General features: G+C 40.6%; 1 protein-coding gene across 22 annotated transcripts in view; it reads left to right on the top strand.

The window, feature by feature from the left end:
• PRRC2C (proline rich coiled-coil 2C) overlaps positions 1–23464 on the top strand; it is a 126100-nt gene that overhangs the window by 28713 nt on the left and 73923 nt on the right. For all 22 annotated transcript variants that reach the window (XM_020798528.3, XM_078392431.1, XM_078392425.1 and 19 more), the window contains 8 exons: positions 2688–2865; positions 5062–5171; positions 6908–7045; positions 10154–10395; positions 15739–15818; positions 16376–16512; positions 16599–16686; positions 17546–17663. In XM_020798528.3, coding sequence (XP_020654187.3) covers positions 2688–2865; positions 5062–5171; positions 6908–7045; positions 10154–10395; positions 15739–15818; positions 16376–16512; positions 16599–16686; positions 17546–17663 — 1091 coding nt within the window. The remainder of the gene's footprint in view (positions 1–2687; positions 2866–5061; positions 5172–6907; positions 7046–10153; positions 10396–15738; positions 15819–16375; positions 16513–16598; positions 16687–17545; positions 17664–23464) is intronic.

Below are 23464 nucleotides of genomic sequence, written 5' to 3'. Positions count from 1 at the left end.
TGTGGAGGACATTGAAATGTGTCTTCCAGAACTTTTTCAGGGTCAGGGATGTCTCCTCGATGATATTGAAGCACCTGGTGAAGAGTGCCTTTGTGTACAGCTTCTTGGAGTTCCTGATCACTTGCTGGTCCGTGGGCTGCAGAAGAGGTGTTGAGTTGGGGGGAGGGGGAGGAACTTGACCCTGATGAAATCCTCATCAATGTCATCCACCAAGGATTGGGGCGTGGATGCCGGGGCGTTATCCATCAGCAGAAAGCACCTCTCAGGAAGCTGGTGGTCTGAAAGATATATTCTGACAATGGGTGCAAACTCGTCATAGGGCCATTCCAGAAATAGCTGCCTTGTCATCCAAGCTCTTGCACTGGCCCTCCACATGATAGGCAGTGTGGCCTTGTTGACATTCTCTCACTGGAATGGGCGAGGAGTCTGGGAGTGGTAGACCAGCAGAGGCTTGATCTTCAGATTGCCGGTGGCATTGGCACAGAACAAAAGGGTCAGTCTGTCCTTCATGGGTTTGTGGCCCGGCAGTTTCTCTTCCTCCTGGGTGATGTAGGTTCTCCTGGGCATTTTCTTCCAGAACAGCCCTGTCTCGTCACAGTTGAAGACTTGCTGGTCCAGGTGGTCTTCTTCCTTGTGGAATTCAGCAAACTCCACCTTGAAGGCTTCTGCAGCATCATGATCAGCACTTGCAGCCTCCCCATGTCTTGTAACGCAGTGGATGCCACTTCTTTTTTGGAACTTTTGGAACCACCCCTTGCTGGCTTTGAATTCTTCTTGCGCTGCACCTCTGGAGGGGTTTCTTTCCATTAAGTCACTGTGCAGCTTCTTCGCTTTTTCACAGATCATGACTTCACTGATGGTGTCCCCTTTCAGTTGTTTCTTATTGATCCACACCAGTAAAAGTTTTTCCACTTCTTCCATCAGGGGTGGCCTGTTCTTTGTTATGATTGTGACTCTTTTTGCCACATCAGTGTGCTTCAAGACATCTTTCTTCTTCAGTATGGTACCGATGGTTGACTTTGCCGTCTGGTATTCAGCAGGCAGTTCAGTCAAAGGCATGCCCTGTTCATTCTTTTTGATGATTTCCGTTTTGGTTTCAACGTAGATGATCTTTTTTCCCCCAGATTGCTCTGTTCTTTCTTTGGAGCCATGGCTATAGTTCAGCTCACCACAGTACACAAACCCTGCATCAACAAATCAACACAGTCCCTAATTTTAAGAATAAGAAAAAAGACTGTGAAGTCTTAAACTTAAACTTCAGACTTGAGTCTGAACTGCATTTTAAAAAGCCTGCCTGCCTGCATCTACAACCACCACAAGCCCTCATAGAAAATTTTCTGATTTAAAGAAAAAAAGACTTTGGATTCTTAAACTGCATTTAAAACTCCCTTTTACACCATGCCAGCAACCACAGGCCCTCACAGAAAATTTTCTGTATTGTACATTTGAAACCCACACATTTTAAAACAAAAGAGAGGTCTCATACACAAACCCTAGAAGCCACAGAATGCAAAAATAAATACAGTAAATTTTACATTTAAACATTACTGTACATTCTAATTTTTACATTTAATTTTAATTTAACATTACAGTCTATTTTTCACATTATAAATCTACACTGCAAGACCCATCAGAGCACAGAAACATAACCCCTACGTAGCCCTAAGCCCCCCCCAAGCTGCAAAAATCCCAGTAAATGTACAGTACTCACCCAGAACAGGCAGACTCTTTGTTTAAATACAGTCAAAGATCAAAAATTAAAAGAAAAACCAAAATATACAGTCCATAGTACAGTATACAGCACTGTGCCAGGCAGTACCAGGCAATACAGTGGTGCCTCGCTTAGCGACTTTAATCCATTCCGTAAAAAACGTTGCTAAGTGATTTCATCGCTAAGTGATATTAAAAAGCCCATAGAAATGCATTAAAACGCGATTAATGCATTCCTATGAGCTAAAAACTAACCTTTAAGCGAAGATCCTCCATAGGGGTGGCCATTTTTGGTGCCTCTAAAGCGAGGAAACACAGAGGGCGGCCATTTTATTTTCCCGGTGGCCATTTTGAAACCGCCGATCAGCTGTTAAAAGGGTCGCTTTGCCACGATCGCTTCCCCGCGATCATCGCAAAGCGAAAAAATCCCATAGGGACCATTGCAAAACAATCGCTTTTGCGATTGCAAAAACTCCGTCGCTAAGCGATTTCGTCGCTCAATGGAGCGATCGCTAAGTGAGGCACCACTGTACAGTACCAGGCAGAATCTCTGAAGGCTCTCCCCCTGACAACTCTCTAACCGCCGAGACGAGTGAGGAAGCAGACTACTGTAGCACTCTCTTCGCTGGCCAACGATTAACTGAAAGCAGTTCAAATTTCCCGTTTTCTCCGCCTCTCCCACTTTTTTTCGATCCGTAGGTCGATTCTCCGGCTGCGAGTCAAAGTGAAATTTTGCGGCCGGAGAAGTCCGTAAGTCGAAACGTTTGTAAGTGGAGCAGTGTGCAAGTCAAGGGTCCACTGTATTGGCCTCTTCGCAAATGGGCGGGAGGATAATACCTTTTGTTGAAGTTTTTAGTGTCCGTAGAGCTGAAGTGAGTTTAATCCCCAGAACCAGAAATCTTTTTTAAAAAAAGTTTTTTTAAAAAATTGCCTTGTAGTAAGTGTAACAACTAAAATTGTATTTTCTTTGTATATAGTTACAGCACGCCATGGATTGCAGAGTCTTGGGAAAGTTGCCGTTTCACGGAGGATGCCCCCTCCTGCTAACCTTCCCAGTCTTAAAGCAGAAAACAAAGGCAATGATCCTAATATAAACATTGTGCCTAAGGATGGCACGGGATGGGCTTCTAAACAAGAACAACATGAGGAAGAAAAGTAAGTTAAAGGCCATACTGTATGTTTTATTTCAAGATAATGATCCCTTTTAATTTATGCCATAGGAGAGTTGCTTTAGAAATGCCTTTTGTCAGCATCAGCTAGTATGGCAGTTGCAACACTACTGAGATGAAGAGAGCCTAGCCAATTGCTCCTGTTCTGGCAACCTTCTATTTAGCTTTAGTCTTTAAAATCCTTACTAGTTTGGCACAAGGCTGGATGGAATATAGCTTTCTTTTCTGTGTTCCTATTTAAACGTCGAGATCTTTGGAGGTGCTGCTTTATGTATCTCTATTAGAAAAAAGAAGCAAAGTGAGCAGATCTTATGGTAGTGGAATTCCCAGTCTAAAAAGGCTTACCTTTTTGCCTTCTTTATGGTCATTTCATTCTTCCATTTGTTTTAATATACAATAACTTAAGCAACTGCTATTTTCTCTCTTTTTAATTATACATTGAAATTGGTTTGGTGACACGGTGTGCTGAACTGTCAGCTTTGGTCATTTTATGGAGCCAAAGGTTGGAAGTTAATTCCCCACTGTGCCTCCTTTGCATGGGCTGGACTTAATGATCCATATGGTCACTTCCAGCTCTGCAGTTCTAAGATGATCATGATGAAGGTGATGGGCAGCTTCCTGTTATACACTATTATTATTGATGTGTATTTGTTACGTATAAAAAATGGAGAATAAACATAGGCCAATATCCTGGAAATGTTATGCACAGGGCTTGAAAAATCCACTCATCCACTTGTCTGTGACGAGTGAAAAAACACTGCTTGACAAGCCACAGCTCCCTCCGTCCCCCCTCCCTCTCTCCCTCCTTGCCTCCTTACTCTCAAGTCTCTCTCTCTCTCTGATCCTGCAGTCCTCCCCTCCCCCTTCCCATTGCAAAAGGAAAAACAGGCCTCTTCTAGTGAGAAGAGAGTTTGAGCGGCACATATTGGAACGGGGTCCGTAGGTCGAAAAGTCCTCAAGTTGAAAATGCATTCCCCATAGGAATGCATTGAAAACCAATTAATTCGTAACCCGCCCAAGAAACACCCCCCCACAAAATTAAAATAAATGTAAAAAAAATTAACCTTACCTTTTCAAAGCCTTCCAGGGTCCCCTGCCACCACCATCGCCGCTGCTGGAGGACTCCGAGGCCTTTGGCGCTGCTGCCAGAGGCCTCTTGGAGCTCTGCTGTAGCCATCGCAGGACTCCAAGGGCTTCAGCGCTGCTGCCAGAGGCCACTCGGAGCTCCCCCGCCCCTGCCGACACAGACTTTTCCAGAGTGGAACGGGCCTACCAGTGGATGGCTTCCCCCAGTAGGCCTGGTCTATTGCCCGGGAAAGCCTGCGTTGGTGGGGAAGGCATCCGGAGGTCCCCCGCCACCGCTGCTGGGAGCTGAGCTGCGCTGGGCAATCCCAGCCATGCTCGGACTCCCCCCGGCGGGGGAAGTCCATGAGTCCGAGCATGGCCGGGATCGCCCGCGCGGCGCGGCTCCCAGCAGCGGCAGTGGTGGGAGACTTCCGGATGCCTTCCAGGGCTTCTTTGCCGCCATGGGAGCCATCTCGAAGGTCCCCCCCACTGCCGATAGTGCCTCCGAAGCACTATCGGCGGTGGGGGGACCTTCAAGATGCCTCCCATGGCGGCGGAGAAGCCCTGGAAGGCATCCGGAGGCAGATGTGCAGCCTATGGAGTGGAAGGGAGGCAGGGAAAGTGCCAAATTTGAAGGAACTCTGCCCTCAAGGAAAGACCCATTAATTATTGCTGTGGCCCATTCTGTTGTTATCGGCCTGGCTGCTTTGATTAGCCAGGCCGGGCAAGGGTCAAGGGAGGAGGTGGTGGCCCGGCAGCGATCAAGCGCTTTGTCCACAGTATTCGGCGTCACAGGCTGTAAGAGATCAAGGATCACCAGGCAAGACGGAGCGCTGGACATCTCAGCTCGACTCACTGTATTTTGGGTTTGTACGCATTGTTATGTAAAAAGTGCCTAGTTTAAATTTAAGTTTAAACATAATTTGCAAGGCTATAGTCCGATCATGTTGACTAGTGAAATTTTTGACTGACTGGTGAAACATTCTAAAATTTTTCAAGCCCTGGTTATGCATATCTTGCCCTTACTGTAGATGCTTTTTAAAATTAGTTGAGAATGTGAACTTCCTTTGCTAGAAACAAGATTTTCAATCCACCTTCACAATTTTTTCACTTTCAGACAACCAGAAGTGCCACAGACCCAACCAAAGCCTGTAGTTTCTACTCCCCCAGAAGCACCTCCTGTTACCAAATCATGGGCCAGTACTAAGCAAGGTGGGCAGGGCGATGGTAAGTGGAGGAGTGGTGGATCAATTTGGTTGGGCTAGCAGCAGGTCTGGTATTCAATCTTGTGTAGAATACATACTAACTTTCTTCTTCATGGTGCCAGATCTATTGGTGTTCTAGAAATTGTTCTTGAAAGATAGATTAAGTACTTTTCCTGACTTTTCCCTTAAAACTATGGTACAGTACTTCCATTTTGATAATAAACTTGGCACAGAAAAGTGTAGTAACAGCCTATCTGGAGTGGAAATCATCTTAAAGAGAAATGTATATAGAACATTTTAAAAGGACTTCCAGTTACAAGTCTAAAAGGTTTGTAATGAAATAACAGCACAAATAAAATTAAGATTTTGTAGTTTATCAGTTGACCTTCTGAGAGCCATGGTGGAGGAAAATTAATGATTTTTTTAAAAAAAAATTGAATTGATTTAAATCATGATTTAAAATAGAGAACAATTTTTATTAAAATTGTGATTTAAATCAGTTTTTAAGTCAAATACACCCTACTGAAAGCTGAAGGATTTAAAAAAAAACTTTTCAAAATTATCTAATCATTTGAAGTCACATTTAAGGGGAGTGCTCATGATCCTGGGAGTTCAATTCCCCACTGTGCCTCTTCGACAGGAGATGGACTCAGCAGCTCTGCAGTTCTATGAGGATGATAATTAGGTTCTGTAATTTATCAAAACTCTGATACAGATTCCATGAAGGAATTTTAGGAATACTGAGCAGCAGACAATTGTTTAGTGTAGGTTAAGGAATAAAAAATAGCTTTTCATTTTGGTTATAAACCTGTGTTTTGCAGACTGGACTTAATTCAGTCTAGCTCTCTTACTTTACTAGGACTTCAGTTTGTCTAATAATTTTGTCTAAACTTAAATACAAACTGTCCTCAGGAGCTTGTTAATAATTAAGGCATAACACTGATTTTGCTGTTTTGCTGAAGAATATATGAAGTGTTTTGTACATGCTTTCAAGAGTCTTTCACTACTCTTGTTCTTCCTCTAGCAGTTAAGGTAGTTTGCCTCACTATGACTCATGGTGGTTCTTGAATCCATTTTTGAATAATATGTGAAAAGTAATCAAAATATGATAGAGGTTTTAAATGTGAACTGTATTTTTGAAGCTTTTTCTACCCATAGTAGCTCTTAATATGCTGGCGTTGTGTAGTTCTTACAGTGTAAAAACACTGTGATAGGAAGGTGCCCACATTGTCACAGGATATGGCGGCTGAAAGTATTCATGCAGAAAAGGAGGAAGACTTGGAACCCATTTGGACTTCAGTCTTGTATATCTCCCAGTGAATGGAACTCCTCCATTCTCACAATTCTAGCATTTCTGATATGGTGTTTGGTAAAGAGTACTGTGATTCCTAAAATCCACCCAGTAATATTTTAGCTAACAACTAAAAATACATCAAAAGAAAGTAATAATTTTAAAAATGTTTTTATGGTCTCGTTCAGGTAACCTCTTCTTAAAACTGGTTACATCCAGATTAATTACTAGCTGTGCTAAAGGTGATAGTTTCAGGTTCCTGCTATTGTAGTTCTGTACCCTTTTTTCTGTCAGAAAGGTCTTATAATGCAATAATCTTGACTAAGTCTGTTATAGCAGAAGCAACTAGGTATGTTGCAGCAAAACTGTTTTACTTGAAGGAAGAAAATAACTTTACATTTTCTACATTAGAAATTTATGTTTTTTTGCTACAAATTTACTAACTTCGTTTTAAACAACTGTTGCAGGTCCTGGAGTACAAATAAATAGCTATTTTCAGCAAGAGTTTCCTAGTCTGCAGGCAGCTGGAGATCAGGAAAAGACAAGTAAAGAAAAGGATATCACTGAAGAACCTTATGGTCCTGGGCCCAGTTTGCGACCACAAAGTAGGTGTATATAAAATATTGGAATGACTGACATAATGTTGATCTGTGCTTTAAAAGGTCACATGACTAAAGTTCCCTCTAATTTTCAGCTGTGTTGGGTTGGGTTCTGCTCCCTGGTGTGACTCGGCCCCCTGGTTAAGTTTTTATGCACCAAGTTAAACAGATATACATTGTTTAAATTATGGAGTGTTCCATTATCTCCAGGAGACTATTGGTGTGTATTTTGTTGTTTAGTTGTGTCCGCCTCTTTGTGACCCCATGGACCAGAACACGCCAGGCCCTCCTGTCTTCCACTGCCTCCCGGAGTTGGGTCAAATTCATGTTGGTAGCTCCGATGATACTGTCCAACCATCTTGTCCTCTGTCGTCCCCTTCTCCTCTTGCCCTCACACTTTCCCAACGTCAGGGTCTTTTCCAGGGAGTCTTCTCTTCTCATGAGATAGTCGAATTATTGGAGCCTCAGCTTCAGGATCTGTCCTTCCAGTGAGCACTCAGGTTGATTTCCTTCAGAATGGATAGGTTTGTTCTCCTTGCAGTCCAGGGGGACTCTCAAGAGTCTTCTCCAGCACCACAATTCAAAAGCATCAATTCTTTGGTGGTCAGCCTTCTTTATGGTCCAGCTCTCACTTCCATACATCTCAAAAAACCATAGCTTTGACCATGTGGACCTTTGTTGGCAAGGTGATGTTTCTGCTTTTGAAGATGCTGTCAAGGTTTGTCAGCGCTTTTCTCCCAAGAAGCAGGCGTCTTTTAATTTCGTGGCTGCTGTCATGGTTGCTGTCATGATCTGCAGTGATCATGGAGCCCAAGAAAGTAAAATCTCCCACTGCCTCCATATCTTCCCCTTCTATTTGCCATTGTATAGGACCATTGTTTTCTGGGAAATTGCATGGTTTTTTTTCTTTCAGAAGAAAAGAACTATGCATATCAAGTGGCTGGTATGTGAAGACATTGCATACTACACAATAGCATAGAATATCTACACTGTAGATCTATTTGTTTGGGTTCAGCCACAAAACCTGACTGTAGGAGAGCAAGATATCCCATCCTGGTGTATAAGGGTCATCCAGAGTTTTATTATATATTTTTTTTCATTCTTGCCTTCACCAATATGGCTGAAAAGCAAAGGCTCCGATTCCCTCTTCTCTTTATCAGATATGATGAAAACAGGTGTATTTCCTTTGAATTTTTTATCCATACTTAACTTGATGTTTCTGCTAGCAAAAGGAAGCAAAGTCACTTAAAATTGATTGCTCAGTTAAAACTTTGTAGTGGCAAAGGATTTTGAATTTATTTAAAGTCGGTAGAAACCATTATCCAAGCCATAACTTATTGGTGTAATTCAGATGCCTTGCCAATTCATGGTTAATATTAACTGCAGTTTAACTGATATAGACTGTAAACCATGGTATAACTAGTACTTTTTCAGCTTTCCATGCTATATATGTTTTGGCCTCTAGAGATCATGTACTAGTTGTAATGACAGTTTGTCAATTGATGATGGACAGAAAGTATTATTTTCTTCTTTGCGGCCTCTGTGACTCATACTAATGGGTCATATTTTTTTAACATTCTTCCTGTACAAAGAAGTCTTTTGTTCAGTATGTTTTGCTTTAAAAAAAAACACAAATGATATTTTAAAGGATTTTTTTAAAAAAACGACTGCCTCCTTTTTGATTGTATGTTCCTCTTTTCCTGCTGTCTCTTGATCCCAACAGTCAGTAAAGATTTTTAAGCTACAGAGAAGAAGAAAAAAATTGAGATTGAAAAGGATCTCAGAAATTTAGTTGCCAGTGAGATACTGTTTCACTGTAGTCACACTGATCTGTCAGATCTCAAGCAAAACTAGTCATAACTCAGATTATCATATGTACCAATATTAGCTCCAACCAGTTTGAAGGAGGCACTAGCCCACAATCAGGCTAGATGCACCATGATAGCTCCATCCTAGTGAAGGCAACTTTCATGGTACCTGTAACCTCCAACCATGTGATGGCAGCTTGCCAACCTTCCCACACACATTATATTGACCCAGAACACAGTTTATATCCTCTCCTTGGCCTCTTCAGAGCTCCAACTATTGATTTCTTAGAGTGTGAGTGAAACCCCAGGAAGATTGCTATTCCCACTAAAACTGAGATATTTCTGAACTGTTTCACGCTAGAATTTGATGCTGTTTCCTAACTGCATCAGTATCATCTAGAAAGATAGGATTTTTAAAATAGCTTTAAAGTGTTGAATTTATTCCATTTTGGATTAAGGAAGCTGGACTTGAGCTAATGAGGCCCTTAGAAAGCAACCTGAAACTTTGAAATGGACTTCCCCATGTCCATTCCGCATCTCCACTTTGAATGTGAACTTTTTCAGTTTGCCAAGCTGTATGTGTTGTGGCCTACAGAGGTGGTATAAATAACACCACCCACCAGCATAGAGCTCTTCCTAAATCCATACCCTCTGACTTGTCAGATGACTCTGCAAGAAATTTTTCCTGACCCCTGAATAGGACATGAATAATCAGAATGCCTCACTTCCAGCCCTTTAGTCATGACTTTTTCCCCAAGTTAGTGAATCCAGTATTTCAAATATAGAAGAGGAATGGTCAGATCATGGGGCCACTAGAGGATGGCTCTAGTACAGTGGTGCCTCGCTTAGCGATTGCTTCATTTAACGATGTATTTGCTTAGCGATGGATTTTTTTGAGAAATTTTCCACATCGTTTAACAATGTTCTCTATGGGCGATTTTCGCTTAGCGATTTCGGGACCATGCTTCACATAGCGATTTCATTTTGGGTCCCCTGTTTCGCTTAACGATGTCCGTTTTCGCTAATTTAAAAGTGTCTTAAAATGTTTGAAACCTGTTTTAAATGCTTGGAATCGTTAGTGCACCTTGTTAAACCTTTGCAGAATTAATTTGGCTTTGTTCTGACTTCGTTAATTTTTGGTGAATTTTCCCCCCATTGGAATGCATTGAATAGGTTTGACAGCTGTAGGTTTGACAGCTGTGAATGAAGCTGGCAAGGAATATACAGAAAAAGGTTCACAGTATTACAACACAGACAAGACAATGCTAAAAATACTTTAGAAAGATTTCTCCCTTTTCTGATGCAGATGTTGCTAGCTGGAGAGAAGGTGGAGGCAAAAATTTGAACTCTCCAAACTCGCCAACTGATCAAGAAGCAAAACCTCTTGCTCAAGAAGATGGTAATATGCCTGGACCACTAGAACAAAATGATGGTTTGAAGGTACAAGAGAAGAGAGATATAAGGATAGCACAGCCTCCTCAACCAAAGCTGAATGGTCAGCAACAGCCTGGAATTATACCTCAATACAGAGCAATGATACCACCTTATGTAAGTTCTCTGCATCAAGCTCTTGTGGGACTCATTTCTCTTGTAGGGCCTCAAAGATAAAAGGAAGGGAAATTGCAGAACATATTGATAAAGTAGATAGGCATTTAAGCCCTTTGCAAAATATAAAATCATAAAATGTTCTGTAGTATTAATGAATGAAATGTGTAAATGTATTGGGTTGTCCCAAATGCATTGTACTGTCAGTGAATTACTTCATTCTAGCTCAAGGGAGGAGCAATTTTACTCCAACCTTAAAGGCCAGACACTGGGATCTCAAGGAGCTTGGCAGGTAAAGCCTTGGAAATGCCAGGAACCGAGCTTCACTCAGTCTGGAAGGAGAGAGACTTGAGATAAGAAGCTTCTTGGCCTTAAACAAGTAGGCTGGTTGAAAACTATAAATACTGATGAAGTTTGTTCTGATAAATGACATTTTATAAGAGTATAAATAAAGAGCTCTCTCACAGTCCTATAAAATGGAGAGGCATTCTCTCTCAAGTGTACAGAAGACACAGATGGTCTGGGAACAGCCAGGAGATTACCATGAGAAATAACATAGCCATTTATTCCAACTGGAGAAGGCTTGGTGAGAAAAAAAATTATGTGTGTTAACTACATGCCTAGGGCATGTATCTTTTTACTTTATATTTTTACTTTTGAAGCTTAAATTTTTTTTCATGCCTTTCACTGAGAGTTGTAAGGCTTCTTGCTTATGATTTTATTCTTAAGAACCCTGAAGTGTTCTAGAGATGAATTTTCTGCCTTTATAGGAAGTGAGCTCTTGTATTTTAATGCATTTGTATTTTTTCATTCAAACATAACTCTTTGTGTGGCTATAAGCTCACAATATATTTTTACTTAAGTGTTCAAAGCTTAAGTTCAGTTTTTACAGTTTTTAACTTTATGTGCCTAGAGTTTTTCTTTAAAACCTTAAGACTGTCTGATTTTTGGATTTGCTACTTTTAAGCATGGAACATAGAGATGATGTAAATAAATGGAACTTGTACAGAATTAACAAGTTCTGAGGTTGCTTGGAATTATTGCAACAATGAAGACACCTAAAATGAGATGTCCAAATGAGAAGAGTATGCAATAGTGATTAGTGACTATTGATTCCTGATTTCATTCTGTTATTAACCCTTTTCTGAGATAATGTCAGCTATGACAAATCATAAAATCTGTTATCTTTCCCTGGAAGGTCCGTAAATCTCTGTAGGACCCTGAGGGAGTCAGTCACCTTAATCAAGTCCTGACATTGTGGTAAACAGCCAGGAGGATCACATAGGGGTCATTCCATGTCACATCAACCAATGCATGGGACCTTTATGTCATGGATTTGGTTCATTTTGGGTACATTTGTACCTTTCCATGATATGTTCTTTTTTAAAAAAACAGATTTTTTGGTCCAATCGTTTTTGAGATAATGCATTTTCAAAATTGCAAAGAAATGGCAAAATTCACTAGCCTCCGTAACTTCAAATGTCATTTAACTGATAGCTATGGACCAGGGACATGTGTCATTTTAAAGGTTATGAATAGGGCTTTCATTTGATATACAACATGATGCAATTGTGCATTTTCAAAAAAATTACACATTTAAAAAAATTTAAAATTTGAATTTTCAGGAAAATGGAATTTTTTTAAGTTTTCAAAAAATTCACACTTAAAGATACATGTCTTGTAGCCAGAGTTCCAAAATGGACTTTTCATTGGTTGATTTGACATGGAATGATCCATAAGATCAAGATAAGAAATGCAGAAAATTGATATCCTAGTTTCTGGACTTAAAAGATTTTTCTGAGCCTGACCAACTCAGAAATACAGTGGTGCCTCGCATAACGAGCGCCCCGTTTAATGACGAATCCGCATAGCGATGCGGATTATGGGATCGCAAAAGCGATCGCATTGCGATGTTTCCTATGGGAAAAAATCGCTTTGCAATTTTTCCCCATAGGCCCCATTTTCCCCCAGCTGACCAGCGGGCGCTTCGGAAGGACCGCGGGGGAGCCCTTCCCCGCGGTCCCTCCGAAGCCTGCGCCGCCCAGCTGGGGGAAATGGCCGCCCGTAGCGTTTTTGCGCCTTGCTTACCGAGGCGGCGAAAATGGCGGCCAGATGGGGGATTCTTCGCTTACCGCTGAGTTTTTTCCCTGTTTAATGCGTTCCTAAGGGTTCCCCCCCTCGCATAGCGAAGAATCCAGATAGTGACGTTAATCATGGAACGGATTAACATCGCTATGCGGGGCACCACTGTCATATTAACCTTGCCTTCCGCATGTTAGCTGCCGTGGAAAGGAGAAAAAATTTTAACATGAAAAAGGAGGTCTGCTTATGTAATTAACCAAATAAAGAAAATTCTGGGAAAACAAAATAAGCTATGAACTTGCCACTGAAGAAAAGTATACAGTAATTCCTATCCTGGCATAGAAGGAATTGATCAAGCCCTCTAAAACAAAGGAGAATTTATGTGTAGCTCATCTATGAAGGGGCAATATTATAAAAAGGATGAAGAAAGTTCAGAGAAGAATTTCTCATCACAGTAGCTAAATAAAAAGCTGAAAGGCATTGTTATATTGAAATCATGGTGAAGAACAGGTTCATATATACATAACTTTATTGCAGCAAATAAGCAAACAGACCTCAAAAGGTCAATTCATTTCAGACACAGGTCTGTAAAATTTACTTTTTTCTGTAAAAAAGGAAAGATGATGTCTAGGTATCAGTATTTTCTCTAAGGAGATAAAACGGACTGAATAATGACTTTATCAAGTACAACTACATAATTGAACGACTTGTTCTACATGCTTCTACATTGCAACTGGACTCTTTAACTATTCGAAGGTTTAAAGGACACTTATGTCAGTTCATGTGAATTACAGCATTGGTAGCCATAAATACTGCTACAAGATACAAAATGCTACTGGTTTTTTTCCTCAAAAAAGGGATAACTGCAGAAGCAATTGCTCACAAGTGTTTCTGTCTACAGCAGTATCAGATCTTTGCTTAGTTCATGGATCATCAGGCCTTTAATGCACAGTGACAAATCAAGCACACACATTCAGTCCTGTTTCACTCACAGTCTAATGAGAAGATAGAGCATCATATTTAGGAGTAAAAAAAGCAAGTCAAGCTTTTCTGTTCAAATATCCTATGGGTACAATAATATTTTTGAATTTTTCATTTTTGAAACTCTTACCCCAAGCCAGTACAGGTTTTTAAAATTGATGCAATTAAGAGTGTTAAACTTGAGATGGCAAGATGGTGGTGAGCTCAATAATATACATTCTTTCCATAACATAGCTTAATACTACTTACGTTTAGAAGGCCTTGTATTCATAGATTCACAAATGCTCCCCATTCCTACTTTAAAAAGTCATAACTAATAACATTATTTGTAGATTGGTATCGGGACATTCTCAAATCTTCAACTTGATGGTCTCCACGTTTTCTTTCCATGTCCCTTTGACGGTAGATTTGATGTGCTATTGAACCTTCAAAGCATGGTTGCTAAGTAGTGGATTTATTGAAAATACAGTGGTGCCCCGCATAGCGAGGTTAATCCGTTCTGGATTAACCCTCGCTATGGGAAACATCGCTCAACGAAACGAAAAAACCCATTGAAACGCATTAAACTTGGTTTAATCCGTTCCAATGGGCCCCAAAACTCACCATTGAGCGATGCTTCCCTATGGCTGGCAGCCATTTTCGCGCCCTCCCCTCGCTTAGCGAGGGCGCGAAAATGCTGCGCGCGGCCATTTCGGGGCTTCCGGTGGCCATTTTGGAGCCACCGAACAGCTGATCCGCGGGTCGCAAAGCGAAGGTTGGTAAGCGAAACGCTTACCGACCTTCGCTATGCGATTTTCGGCCATAGAGGCCATCGCTTTGCGATCGCATTAGCGATCGCAAAAACGTCCTCGCTATGCGGATTCGTCGTTCTACGGTGCGCTCGCTAAGCGAGGCACCACTGTACTACTTCTTAAAAGCCACTTTGTCTCTCTAATCACCAGATTGTCAGAAAAAGTTGAGTCTTCAGCTATGAAGCAGGAGGGGATTTTTTCTCAAGAGTGTAATTTACTTTCCCTTAAGGAAATTTACACTATTGAACATCTTGAAAAAGGTACAGGATGGGAAATGTAGGCCAGCATTGTTGTTAGACCTATTGGCTCAATGGAATTTGCATAGATATTGACTTACTGTTCGGCAATTGATTTCATTGGCTAAAATCCTGTTGGTGTAAATGTATGCCATGCAAATCAGATGATGTCATTATCTGGCTACAGATACATTAAATTAAGTTTAAAATTCCTATTGCCCCTCACCTTCAGGTTCTGTGGATTCCTAGGAATCCCTCTTAACTTTGGAAAGCCTTTGGGTGGCCTTTAATAATGGGAAATCATTGCTGGATTGCTAGTTGTGGGACCCCCGTCAGTAGTTTTCTGAAATTAAAGTCCCAAGACTCCAAAAGACTTCCAGAGGGCATAAGGAATTTCTTGGGAGCAATAGAAAGATGATTTTAGTTTGATTTCATTAAAGATATGTATTGCTAGATTATGTCATCTGCCTTGTGCAGTGTAAATTTATGCTGACGGGATTTCAGCCAACGAGTCTGCTTGCTGATTGAGATTAGTGCAAACTATAGATTAACAAACTTTTTTTCCTGAAGTTGGCAACAATGTTCAGTTCAAAGTAAGAAAACCATGGTTAACTAATCTTTTTGATTTATCGCTCAGAGTGTGAGCTGAAAATAATGTGGTTATATGTTCATGAAAAGGTTTGTTGCTATCTCTTATTAAGCTGAGAATCCTGTTTCTTACATCTGTGAAACAAGTCAAATGACATTAATTGCTGCAGTGAATTCCACTAGTTAAGAAGTTAGGGCTTGAATTTTTCTGTCATACGCCAAGCCACACAACTCATACACGATGATGACGTCACCTCCTTGGCTAGTAGCAGTTCACCAGAGTAATTTATCCATGTTGATTTATGCTAGTGTGTGTAAGTCATGGGATTCTGTCCATTGTGTAAATGGTCATTTGTTTGGGGGGGAAAGGTGGGGTGGATCATTTCCACAAAGACCACATTACATGAATAGGTCTGCCTGTTGACTTAAGGTATGAGAAGGGTGAAAATTAAACAAATCAAGGAATTTGTGGTGTGATATATTCTTGCATGGCTAAACTATGTAAAGCCTGTAAACCCGAGTCTTTGTTGAACTTAAGTAGACTCCACTTTTCACAAATTGTATAAATATTTCATCTTTTAAACTACAGTGCTGGCAGTTCATGCAATCTGACTGTTTTTCCTTTGATTTCAGTGACAACTTTTATATATCTGGCTTCTCTTCCTTAGATGCTGAATCAGTACCCTAAACTGGCATATCCTCCAGTGCCGAGTCCTAGTAGATTCTCATCACCATCTGAAATCAACAGGTAAGAAACCCAGTAGTAGTAGATATGTTGCTAATAATTTATCTTTGATTTCTTTGATAAAATCGCGGCCCTGCAAAATGGCTGTGTCAGCTTCACATGTTCTAGGTTACCCATTGATCTTATTTGTCTATTTAGTTAAAATTATGACTGAAATTGTTGCTCTGTGTGCTATTTTCAGTTGGACTGGAAAAATGTAAGATCCTTTAAAATACTTGTGCTGTTACCAATGTCTTTGTCTTTCCTAACCCATCTGTTTCCTTAAAAATAGATTTTGGCAAGTAGTGATAGAAAATACCTCCCTCAGAAATGAAATTTGCTGTCCTTAGTTCAGTATATTTTTCAGTTCTGAATTAAGGAAATATAACTTTCAGTAACCTAAATACAGAATACTGGCTTGCAAACCAAAATGTAATTTGTATTTTAAACAATTGTGACGGCTTTTATCATGTTTTTATCTGACCATTTCTGTATTCAATAATTGTGACGGCTTTTAGCTAATACAATAAACTTGATCTATAGTAACCAAAATGTGATATTTTTACTATTTTGTTTTCTAGAGGACCACCAAGGGGAAGAGCACCCTCTTCATGGGGCTCAGAAGCTATAGAACGTCCCGCCATCTTAAGTGCTAATGAACTCAAAGAACTTGATAAGTTTGATAATTTGGATGCTGAAGCTGATGAAGGCTGGGCTGGTAAAAATGTTAATCTGGGTAAACCTTGAACTGGTTGCGTATAGAAAAAAATTTCAATGTTAACCACCTGCTCTTTGTTACTCTAGGAGCCCAAAGTGAAGTTGATTATACTGAACAGTTAAACTTCAGTGATGACGATGACCAAGGAAGTAACCAGAAGGAGCAGGGTAGCAGGTGATAAATAGAATATATTGTTTGGGGAACTTTAAAACCATCAGCTAGTTTCAATATTATATCTATAATATGCATGTCAGAATGTAGGGTGATGTAGTGACTAGAGCAGCAGTGGGGAAATTGCAGCCTCCAAGGATCATGATTCACCTTTTAAATAGGCCAAAATCCTCCCCATTCACCTTCCTGTTTAACATTTTAAAAATAACCTTTTTTTCAAGACTAGAAGCATTCTGGCCACTTGCAGGTTTTTTGTTTGTTTGTTTTGCACTCTTTGGTGGCCTGTGGTAGTCTCCCCACCTGCTGAAGTGGCCCATCCCTGGACTAAAGATCCCTTTTTGACAGGCTGTTCATTTTTTCCCATGAAGCTCTATTACATGTGATTTCGTTTTATGCATCTTGGTTACATATAGTTCCAACTTAAACCAAAACATATAAATACAGACTTATGTACCATGTTTCCCTGAAAATAAGACCCAGTCTTATATTAATTTTTGCTCACGCATTAGGGCTTATTTTCAGGGGATTTTTTTTCCATGTACAACAATCTACATTTATTCAAATACAGTCATGTAATCTTCTGGTTGCTGCACAGTGGTGGAGGGCGGGGTTTCACTTAACTAGGGCTTATTTTTGGGGTAGGGTTTTTATTACGAGCATCCTGAAAAATCATACTAGGGCTTATTTTCAGGTTAGGTCTTATTTTTGGGGAAAGAGGTTATAATAATTTATAATTTATTGTCATTGTAAGTATATACACAGTATACCCATACAACGAAATTCAAAAATTAATTACAAAATTAATTCAACATTTAAAGTGTATGTTAAATGTGTTTTATTTTAATGAATGTCTTTTATCTAGTAATGAATCTACAAAGGATTTGGAGAAAAAAAATGGGGAAGAAAATAAATCATCTCCCACTTCTTTACAGTCAGTTGGATCCAAAGGTCCTTGTAGCAAAAGCAATCAGTTTGATCAGGTATGTTCTGGGTTATTGTTTTATTCATATCCAGTATCTTCTGAAATATATATTGTAGACATTGGGGGGGGGATACGAAGCTCGGCACCACATGTGCCAGAGTGGTCCATTCTCGCCCGAAAGAACCAGTCTCATCCACTCACTGGGCTCCTCGCAGTGTGTGCGTCCGTTGTCGGTGACGTTGCACCAATTGTGCACATACTCCTGCCGGTGCTGCCCCACCTCTCCCCTGAGCAGTTAAGCGGGGAGAGTTGTCTTCCAGCCTCCTCACCTGAGTGGTTGGCTGTGAGGAGAGGTGACAAAGTGCCAGTGGTGCTACTTCTGTGATAGGCGCAGCGTTGCCAGCCGCAGAGACTCACGTTGAAAGGAGCCCAGTGAGTGGACCAGGCTGGTTTTTGAGGGCGGGAATGGGCTGCCATGGCATCTGTACTACTAAGCTTTGTATTTGTATCCACCAGGATATGAATGCAAATCTCCCATGTCTAATAGATTGTCAAGGGACTTGTTTTCTTTAAATATTGATAATTTATAGAACATTTCTGCCAAGAAGGTGGCTAGTTCTTAGTAGCTTTTTGAAAGCCTGGTGGTAATACACTCCATTTTAACCCAGATCTTCATATCTAAAAAAAATACAAACAGATTTTCCTGTTCTGTCTGAGTTTGGTTTCCGAAATTATTTCTTCTTTACTAATATATTTTCATCACAAAAAGAAGACAAAAAATAAAATTGTGAGATTTGCTGTGGAATTCAATAATGTACATATATACATTAAAGTAGGAAGATTTAAACAGAAGTTTATGATAGAAGATGCTTTATATTGTTCCAAAGCAACAATCGAATTGTGTTTTCAAGCATAACATTTTTTCTTGATCATGTATCATCAGTTTCATTATGTTTGTAATGGTCCATGTCCTCGCAAACTAGTCACATAATTGATGGAACACATTTTTCGCTTTATGAAGCTATTTACATTTTGGGTGCTGTTGGTAAATTAATAATTCTATGTCTTCATCTTTTACCAGATCATTCATGTGTAATTGTTGTTGTTTACTGTGAAATTACCTTTGACTCACAGTGATGCTACGAATGAGTGACATTCAGAAATGTCCTATCATTTACAGCCCTACTCAGTTCTTGCATACTCAAGGCTATAGCTTTCTTTATGGAGTCAATCAATCTCACACTTGGTCTTCCTGGTTTCCTGATCCCTTCTACTTTTCCCAGCATTATTGTCTTCTCCAGCATCATGTACCCAACATACAACTGTCTCAGTTTCAGCATGTTTGCTTTAGGAGATAGTTGGGGTTTGATCTATAACTTGCTTCTGTTGGGGGGGGTTCCCCATTTTCGATGTGACTTGTATGCTTTGTGCTTTGTTTTCTTTGCATTTCTGATCTGCTCCATTTGTTTTTGCAATGGTTCCTGCATGCTTCCCTTGCTTTTTTATTTGATTTCTGTTCAGTTCTGAACTTGTCCCTTTGTTCTCTGTGCATTTCTGATCTGCTTCATTTGTTTTCTGTGAATTTGCAATGGTTTCTGCATGCTTCCCTTGCAGCTTGGATTTGGGCTAGGTGGTGGGGGTTATGTTTCTGTGCTCTGATAGATTTTGCAGACCCTTTCTGCAAGGGTCTGTGTTGGCTGGTTTGCTCTAAAATGGAGTTTAGATGCAAGTCTTCCCCCTCTCTCTGCTTGGTTTGGTTTAAAATGTGTTGGTGTAAAATTGTTCCCCATTGTTCCCTCCCTCCCTCCTTTCTTGCTCTTTTTTTAACCTAAGTCATCTTAGGTTTAAAATTTTTTTCCCCTAGTGGTAGAGGACGGATTAACCAGTTTTGCATTAGTTCCTATGGGAACTAATGCTTCGACTTACAAACGGCGCCTCTACATACAAACAAAAAATAGCCAGAACAGGTCAATTGGTTTTCAGTGCATTCCTATGGGAAATGCTGATTCGACTTACGAACATTTCGACTTAAGAACATCTTCTGGGATGGATTAAGTTTGTAAGTATAGTAGTGCCTCGCATTACTACGTTAATTTGTTCCAGCGAAATCACTGTAGAACGAAAACGTAATGCGAAAATAAAAAGCCCATTGAAACGCATTGAAACCCCTTCAATCAGCTGGAAACTCACCGTCCAGCGAAGATCCTCCATAGGGCGGCCATTTTCGGTGCCTGTGCAGGGAGGAATCCGTCCCAGAAAACAGCGGGGAGCCATTTTGTTTACCCGGTGGCCATTTTGAAACCGCCGATCAGCTGTTCGAAAATCATCGTTTTACAAAGAATCAGTCCCGAAGCAGGGAACCGATCGTCGCAAGGTGAAAAACCCCTATTCAGACCATCATTTTGCGATTGCAAAAAGATTGTCGTAATGCGGATTTGTCGTAATGCAAGGCAATCGTAAGGTGGGGCACGACTGTAGAGGCACCACTGTACATACAGTGGTGCCTCGCACAACGGGTGCCTCACACAACGATGAATTCACACAATGATGCCTTTTTCTGTTAAATTTGCCGCCTCACACAGCGATGTTTCCTATGGGGGATTTTCACACAACAATGTCTCTTTTTCGTTCCTGTAAAAGTGTCTTACAATGTTTGGAAGCCGTTTTAAATGCTTGCACTGGTTAGCCCACCTCCTGAAAGCTATGCAAACTGATTTTGGTGTTGTTCTGACACTTCGTTAATTTATGGTAATTTTTTGTTTTCTCCATTGAAAACCATTGAATGGTCTGTCTAATGGTTTCCAATGGAGAAAACAAAAAATCATCATAAATTAACGAAGTGTCAGAACAACACCAAAATCAGTTTGCATAGGTTTCATGAGGTGGGCTAACCATTGCAAGCATTTAAAATAGCTTCCAAACATTGTAAGACACTTTTACAGGAGCGAAAAGGGAGATCGGGAAGAGCTTTAAAAGGCAAACGGAGATCAAAGAGCCCTTTCCCATTGGCAAAATTTAATTCTTAATGTTTATGCATTAGTGGAGTGATACACATTTAACCTTAACACTTCAAACCTAAATGGCAATTTTTATCAGATGTACTTTAGTTAAATGTTTTTGTGTTGTTTTTAAATGTGATATTTAAAATCTTAATATATGTTTAATGGTTTTTTAATGTGATACTTATATAATATTTTAAATCTGTTATTCTTCTTTGTGGTATCTGTGAATGCACACAAATGGGTTGTTCTGCTCCTGCACAGGACCTCTCTGAGGTTTCTAGAGCTTAAAGACATGTGATTAGTGGGACGTTCCCTCATGGAGCGCATGCTCCACCCGCCTGAAGTGCCCTCAGTTCCTTTTAATCACTGCCTAGGTCAGACCTATCTCGTCAAGCTAGAGCAACGTTCGCATATTTCAAATCAACTCGTGCCTTCACGGCCTACTATTATTTTGGTTGATGTTCCCTCTGAGTTCTACCCAGTTTTTATTACATTCCGTGTTTTTCCTTTTTACATGCCCATTACTTTTGTTTCCCCCCACCATCTCCCTTTTTCACCCTTTTCCCGCTTCTTTTATTCCACCCTCCCCCGAGCCGTTTAAACGATGTGTGCTTTGTACAAATGAAATACCACTTACTGATGGCCACGATCACTGTTTATTTTGCCTGGGCGAACAACACCAAACGCAATCCTGCCCAGAGTGTAAAAAATTCACCAAACCATCTTTAAAACTCTGCTTACAATGCCTAAGATCTTTCCTTTGTGAAGGTTCTCTTCATCTGCCAACTGCTCCAATATTGAGCCCGACAACGTCACAAAAAAAAAAAAAAGGAACAATGCAGGCCGGTGTCGAAATCAAAACCGACATCAACATTGAAGGCTTCTTCGACCCGTACAAAAAATCAGTCATCCAAAAAGAAAAGAGACAAAATCAAAGACAAAGACTCAGAAATAATCTCAGCCTACTTCTCCAGACCTACCTCAAATACTTCTCCCCTCGCCCATCTTAGAGTAGTCCTCTCAAGATGCTCCCGAGTCTCTCTCTGAGGTGGAAGATATACCGATTTTGCTTTCAGGCCAACCTCCTGCTTCGGCAGAGAGTTTGTCACCTAGTGCTGGCCTCCCAGTGGCTGCTGTACCCTCCAGCCCAGCCTCGGCTCATTCTAGCCCAGCATTATCAGGGCGGGCAGTACCATTACAACTCTGGATCTGAGTCACCACAAAGGTCTCCTGGAAAGCACAAGTCTAAAAAGTGACATCTACGGGATATGACCCACCACACAGGGAGTTCTACTACTACCAAGAACCCTCTCAATACCACCCGAGAGCCAAGTACCGGGATCCGTATTACACTCAGTATGATCCATACCACCATCAGGAAGATCTAGATGAACCAATAGATTATGAGGAACCTAAATGAGTTCAGTATGCCTTTCCCTATCCACCGAGGTACTCTCCTTCCATATCACCTTCCCAGCCTCAATACCAGCACTGTTCATACATCGAAATCATTGTCTTCCTCTCAAACTCTTTTGATCACTTAACCGGCACTCAAACATACAGCTCATACAGCAGACCAGCCTCCACCTAAACAATCTCAGCTCTTCTCAACCACTGTCGCTCCATCTCATCATAGACAACATACACCATCATTGCATGTGACCACCAGCTGCAAGGACCCACCCCCTCCCCCACCTGAAGCAGATAAGGGCACAACTATACACCCTTTCACAATGAAGTCTCTGATACCGAAGCCACAACACAAATCACCATCATCTGATTCCACTGTTTCTGACCATAATCTGTCTTCTGAGGTGTCACACTTCCTAATTTTCCTACTCCAGGCTCTGGTATAGTAGAGAATTGCTCTCCTTCTCCATTGGAGGATTTTATATTGTATTCTCAACTCGTACTGAGGATGGCTAAATCCGTCGAGCTAGAGGTTGAGGAACCCCCACCTCCAAAACATGACTTGGTATTCGACAATATCAATCAAGATAAAACCCTGCCACTCAGCCTAGCGTTTATACCGGCTATGCTTGACCTCGTCAAAGAGTCATGGGACAAACCACCATCCTCTCTCCAAATCTCGAGGAGCGTTGAGAATCATTACAAAACACATGGCTCACACAAATCCTTTTTAGCAAAGCATCCGACTCCAAATTCCATTATCATAGAATCGAACCAGTCCCGAGCCAGAAATAAATCATTTGTAGCTCTGAGGAACAGAGAGGGCAGAAAATTAAATATATTAGGCAGATGCCTATATTCTTTAACATCTTTTCTAATGAGAGTTGTAAGTGATCAGCTCTGCTAAGAGATGCTTGACTGTTCGGACAGAGAGTAATTAGAAGCCTGTGCTCCCTCATTAGGCTGAGTCGAGTCCTGGTAACTTCAGCCAAGGGCCGCCCCACAACTTCTGCTTATAAGTCTGCCCTAAAAAAGATACTTCAGCAACCTTAGAAAATTCCAAAAAAGAAATACACATGAGCTTTGTAGTCAGTAGACTCACTTTGCTCAATTCAGGTAGGACTCAGTAGCAAAATGTGGCCCTAAAATTCCCCCTCAGGGTAATATTAAGACAGTTACACTGTTCGAAAGACCAATTGATTTTTATAATTATTATTTTATTAAGAAAAATATAGAAATTCACAAAATAAAGTCAGTTTAATGCATAAGTAAGCATGTTTATCATTTTCAAGGATTGATAGAAAATATAAATGAAGCAATAATTCTCTTTAAATACAAAAACACTAAAAATCCTAGAAAATCTATAAAAAGCTCTGTTAGGGTGGGCAAAAGGCAAAAAGCCCCCCTTTCTACCTAGTCCCCTACATCTCTATCAGTCTGTTACCTG

This window comes from Pogona vitticeps, chromosome 4, assembly GCF_051106095.1.
Source record: "Pogona vitticeps strain Pit_001003342236 chromosome 4, PviZW2.1, whole genome shotgun sequence".
NCBI lineage: Eukaryota > Metazoa > Chordata > Lepidosauria > Squamata > Agamidae > Pogona > Pogona vitticeps.
The sequence above is the reverse complement of the archived record's forward strand: the minus strand, read 5'-3'. Positions and strand labels throughout refer to the sequence as shown.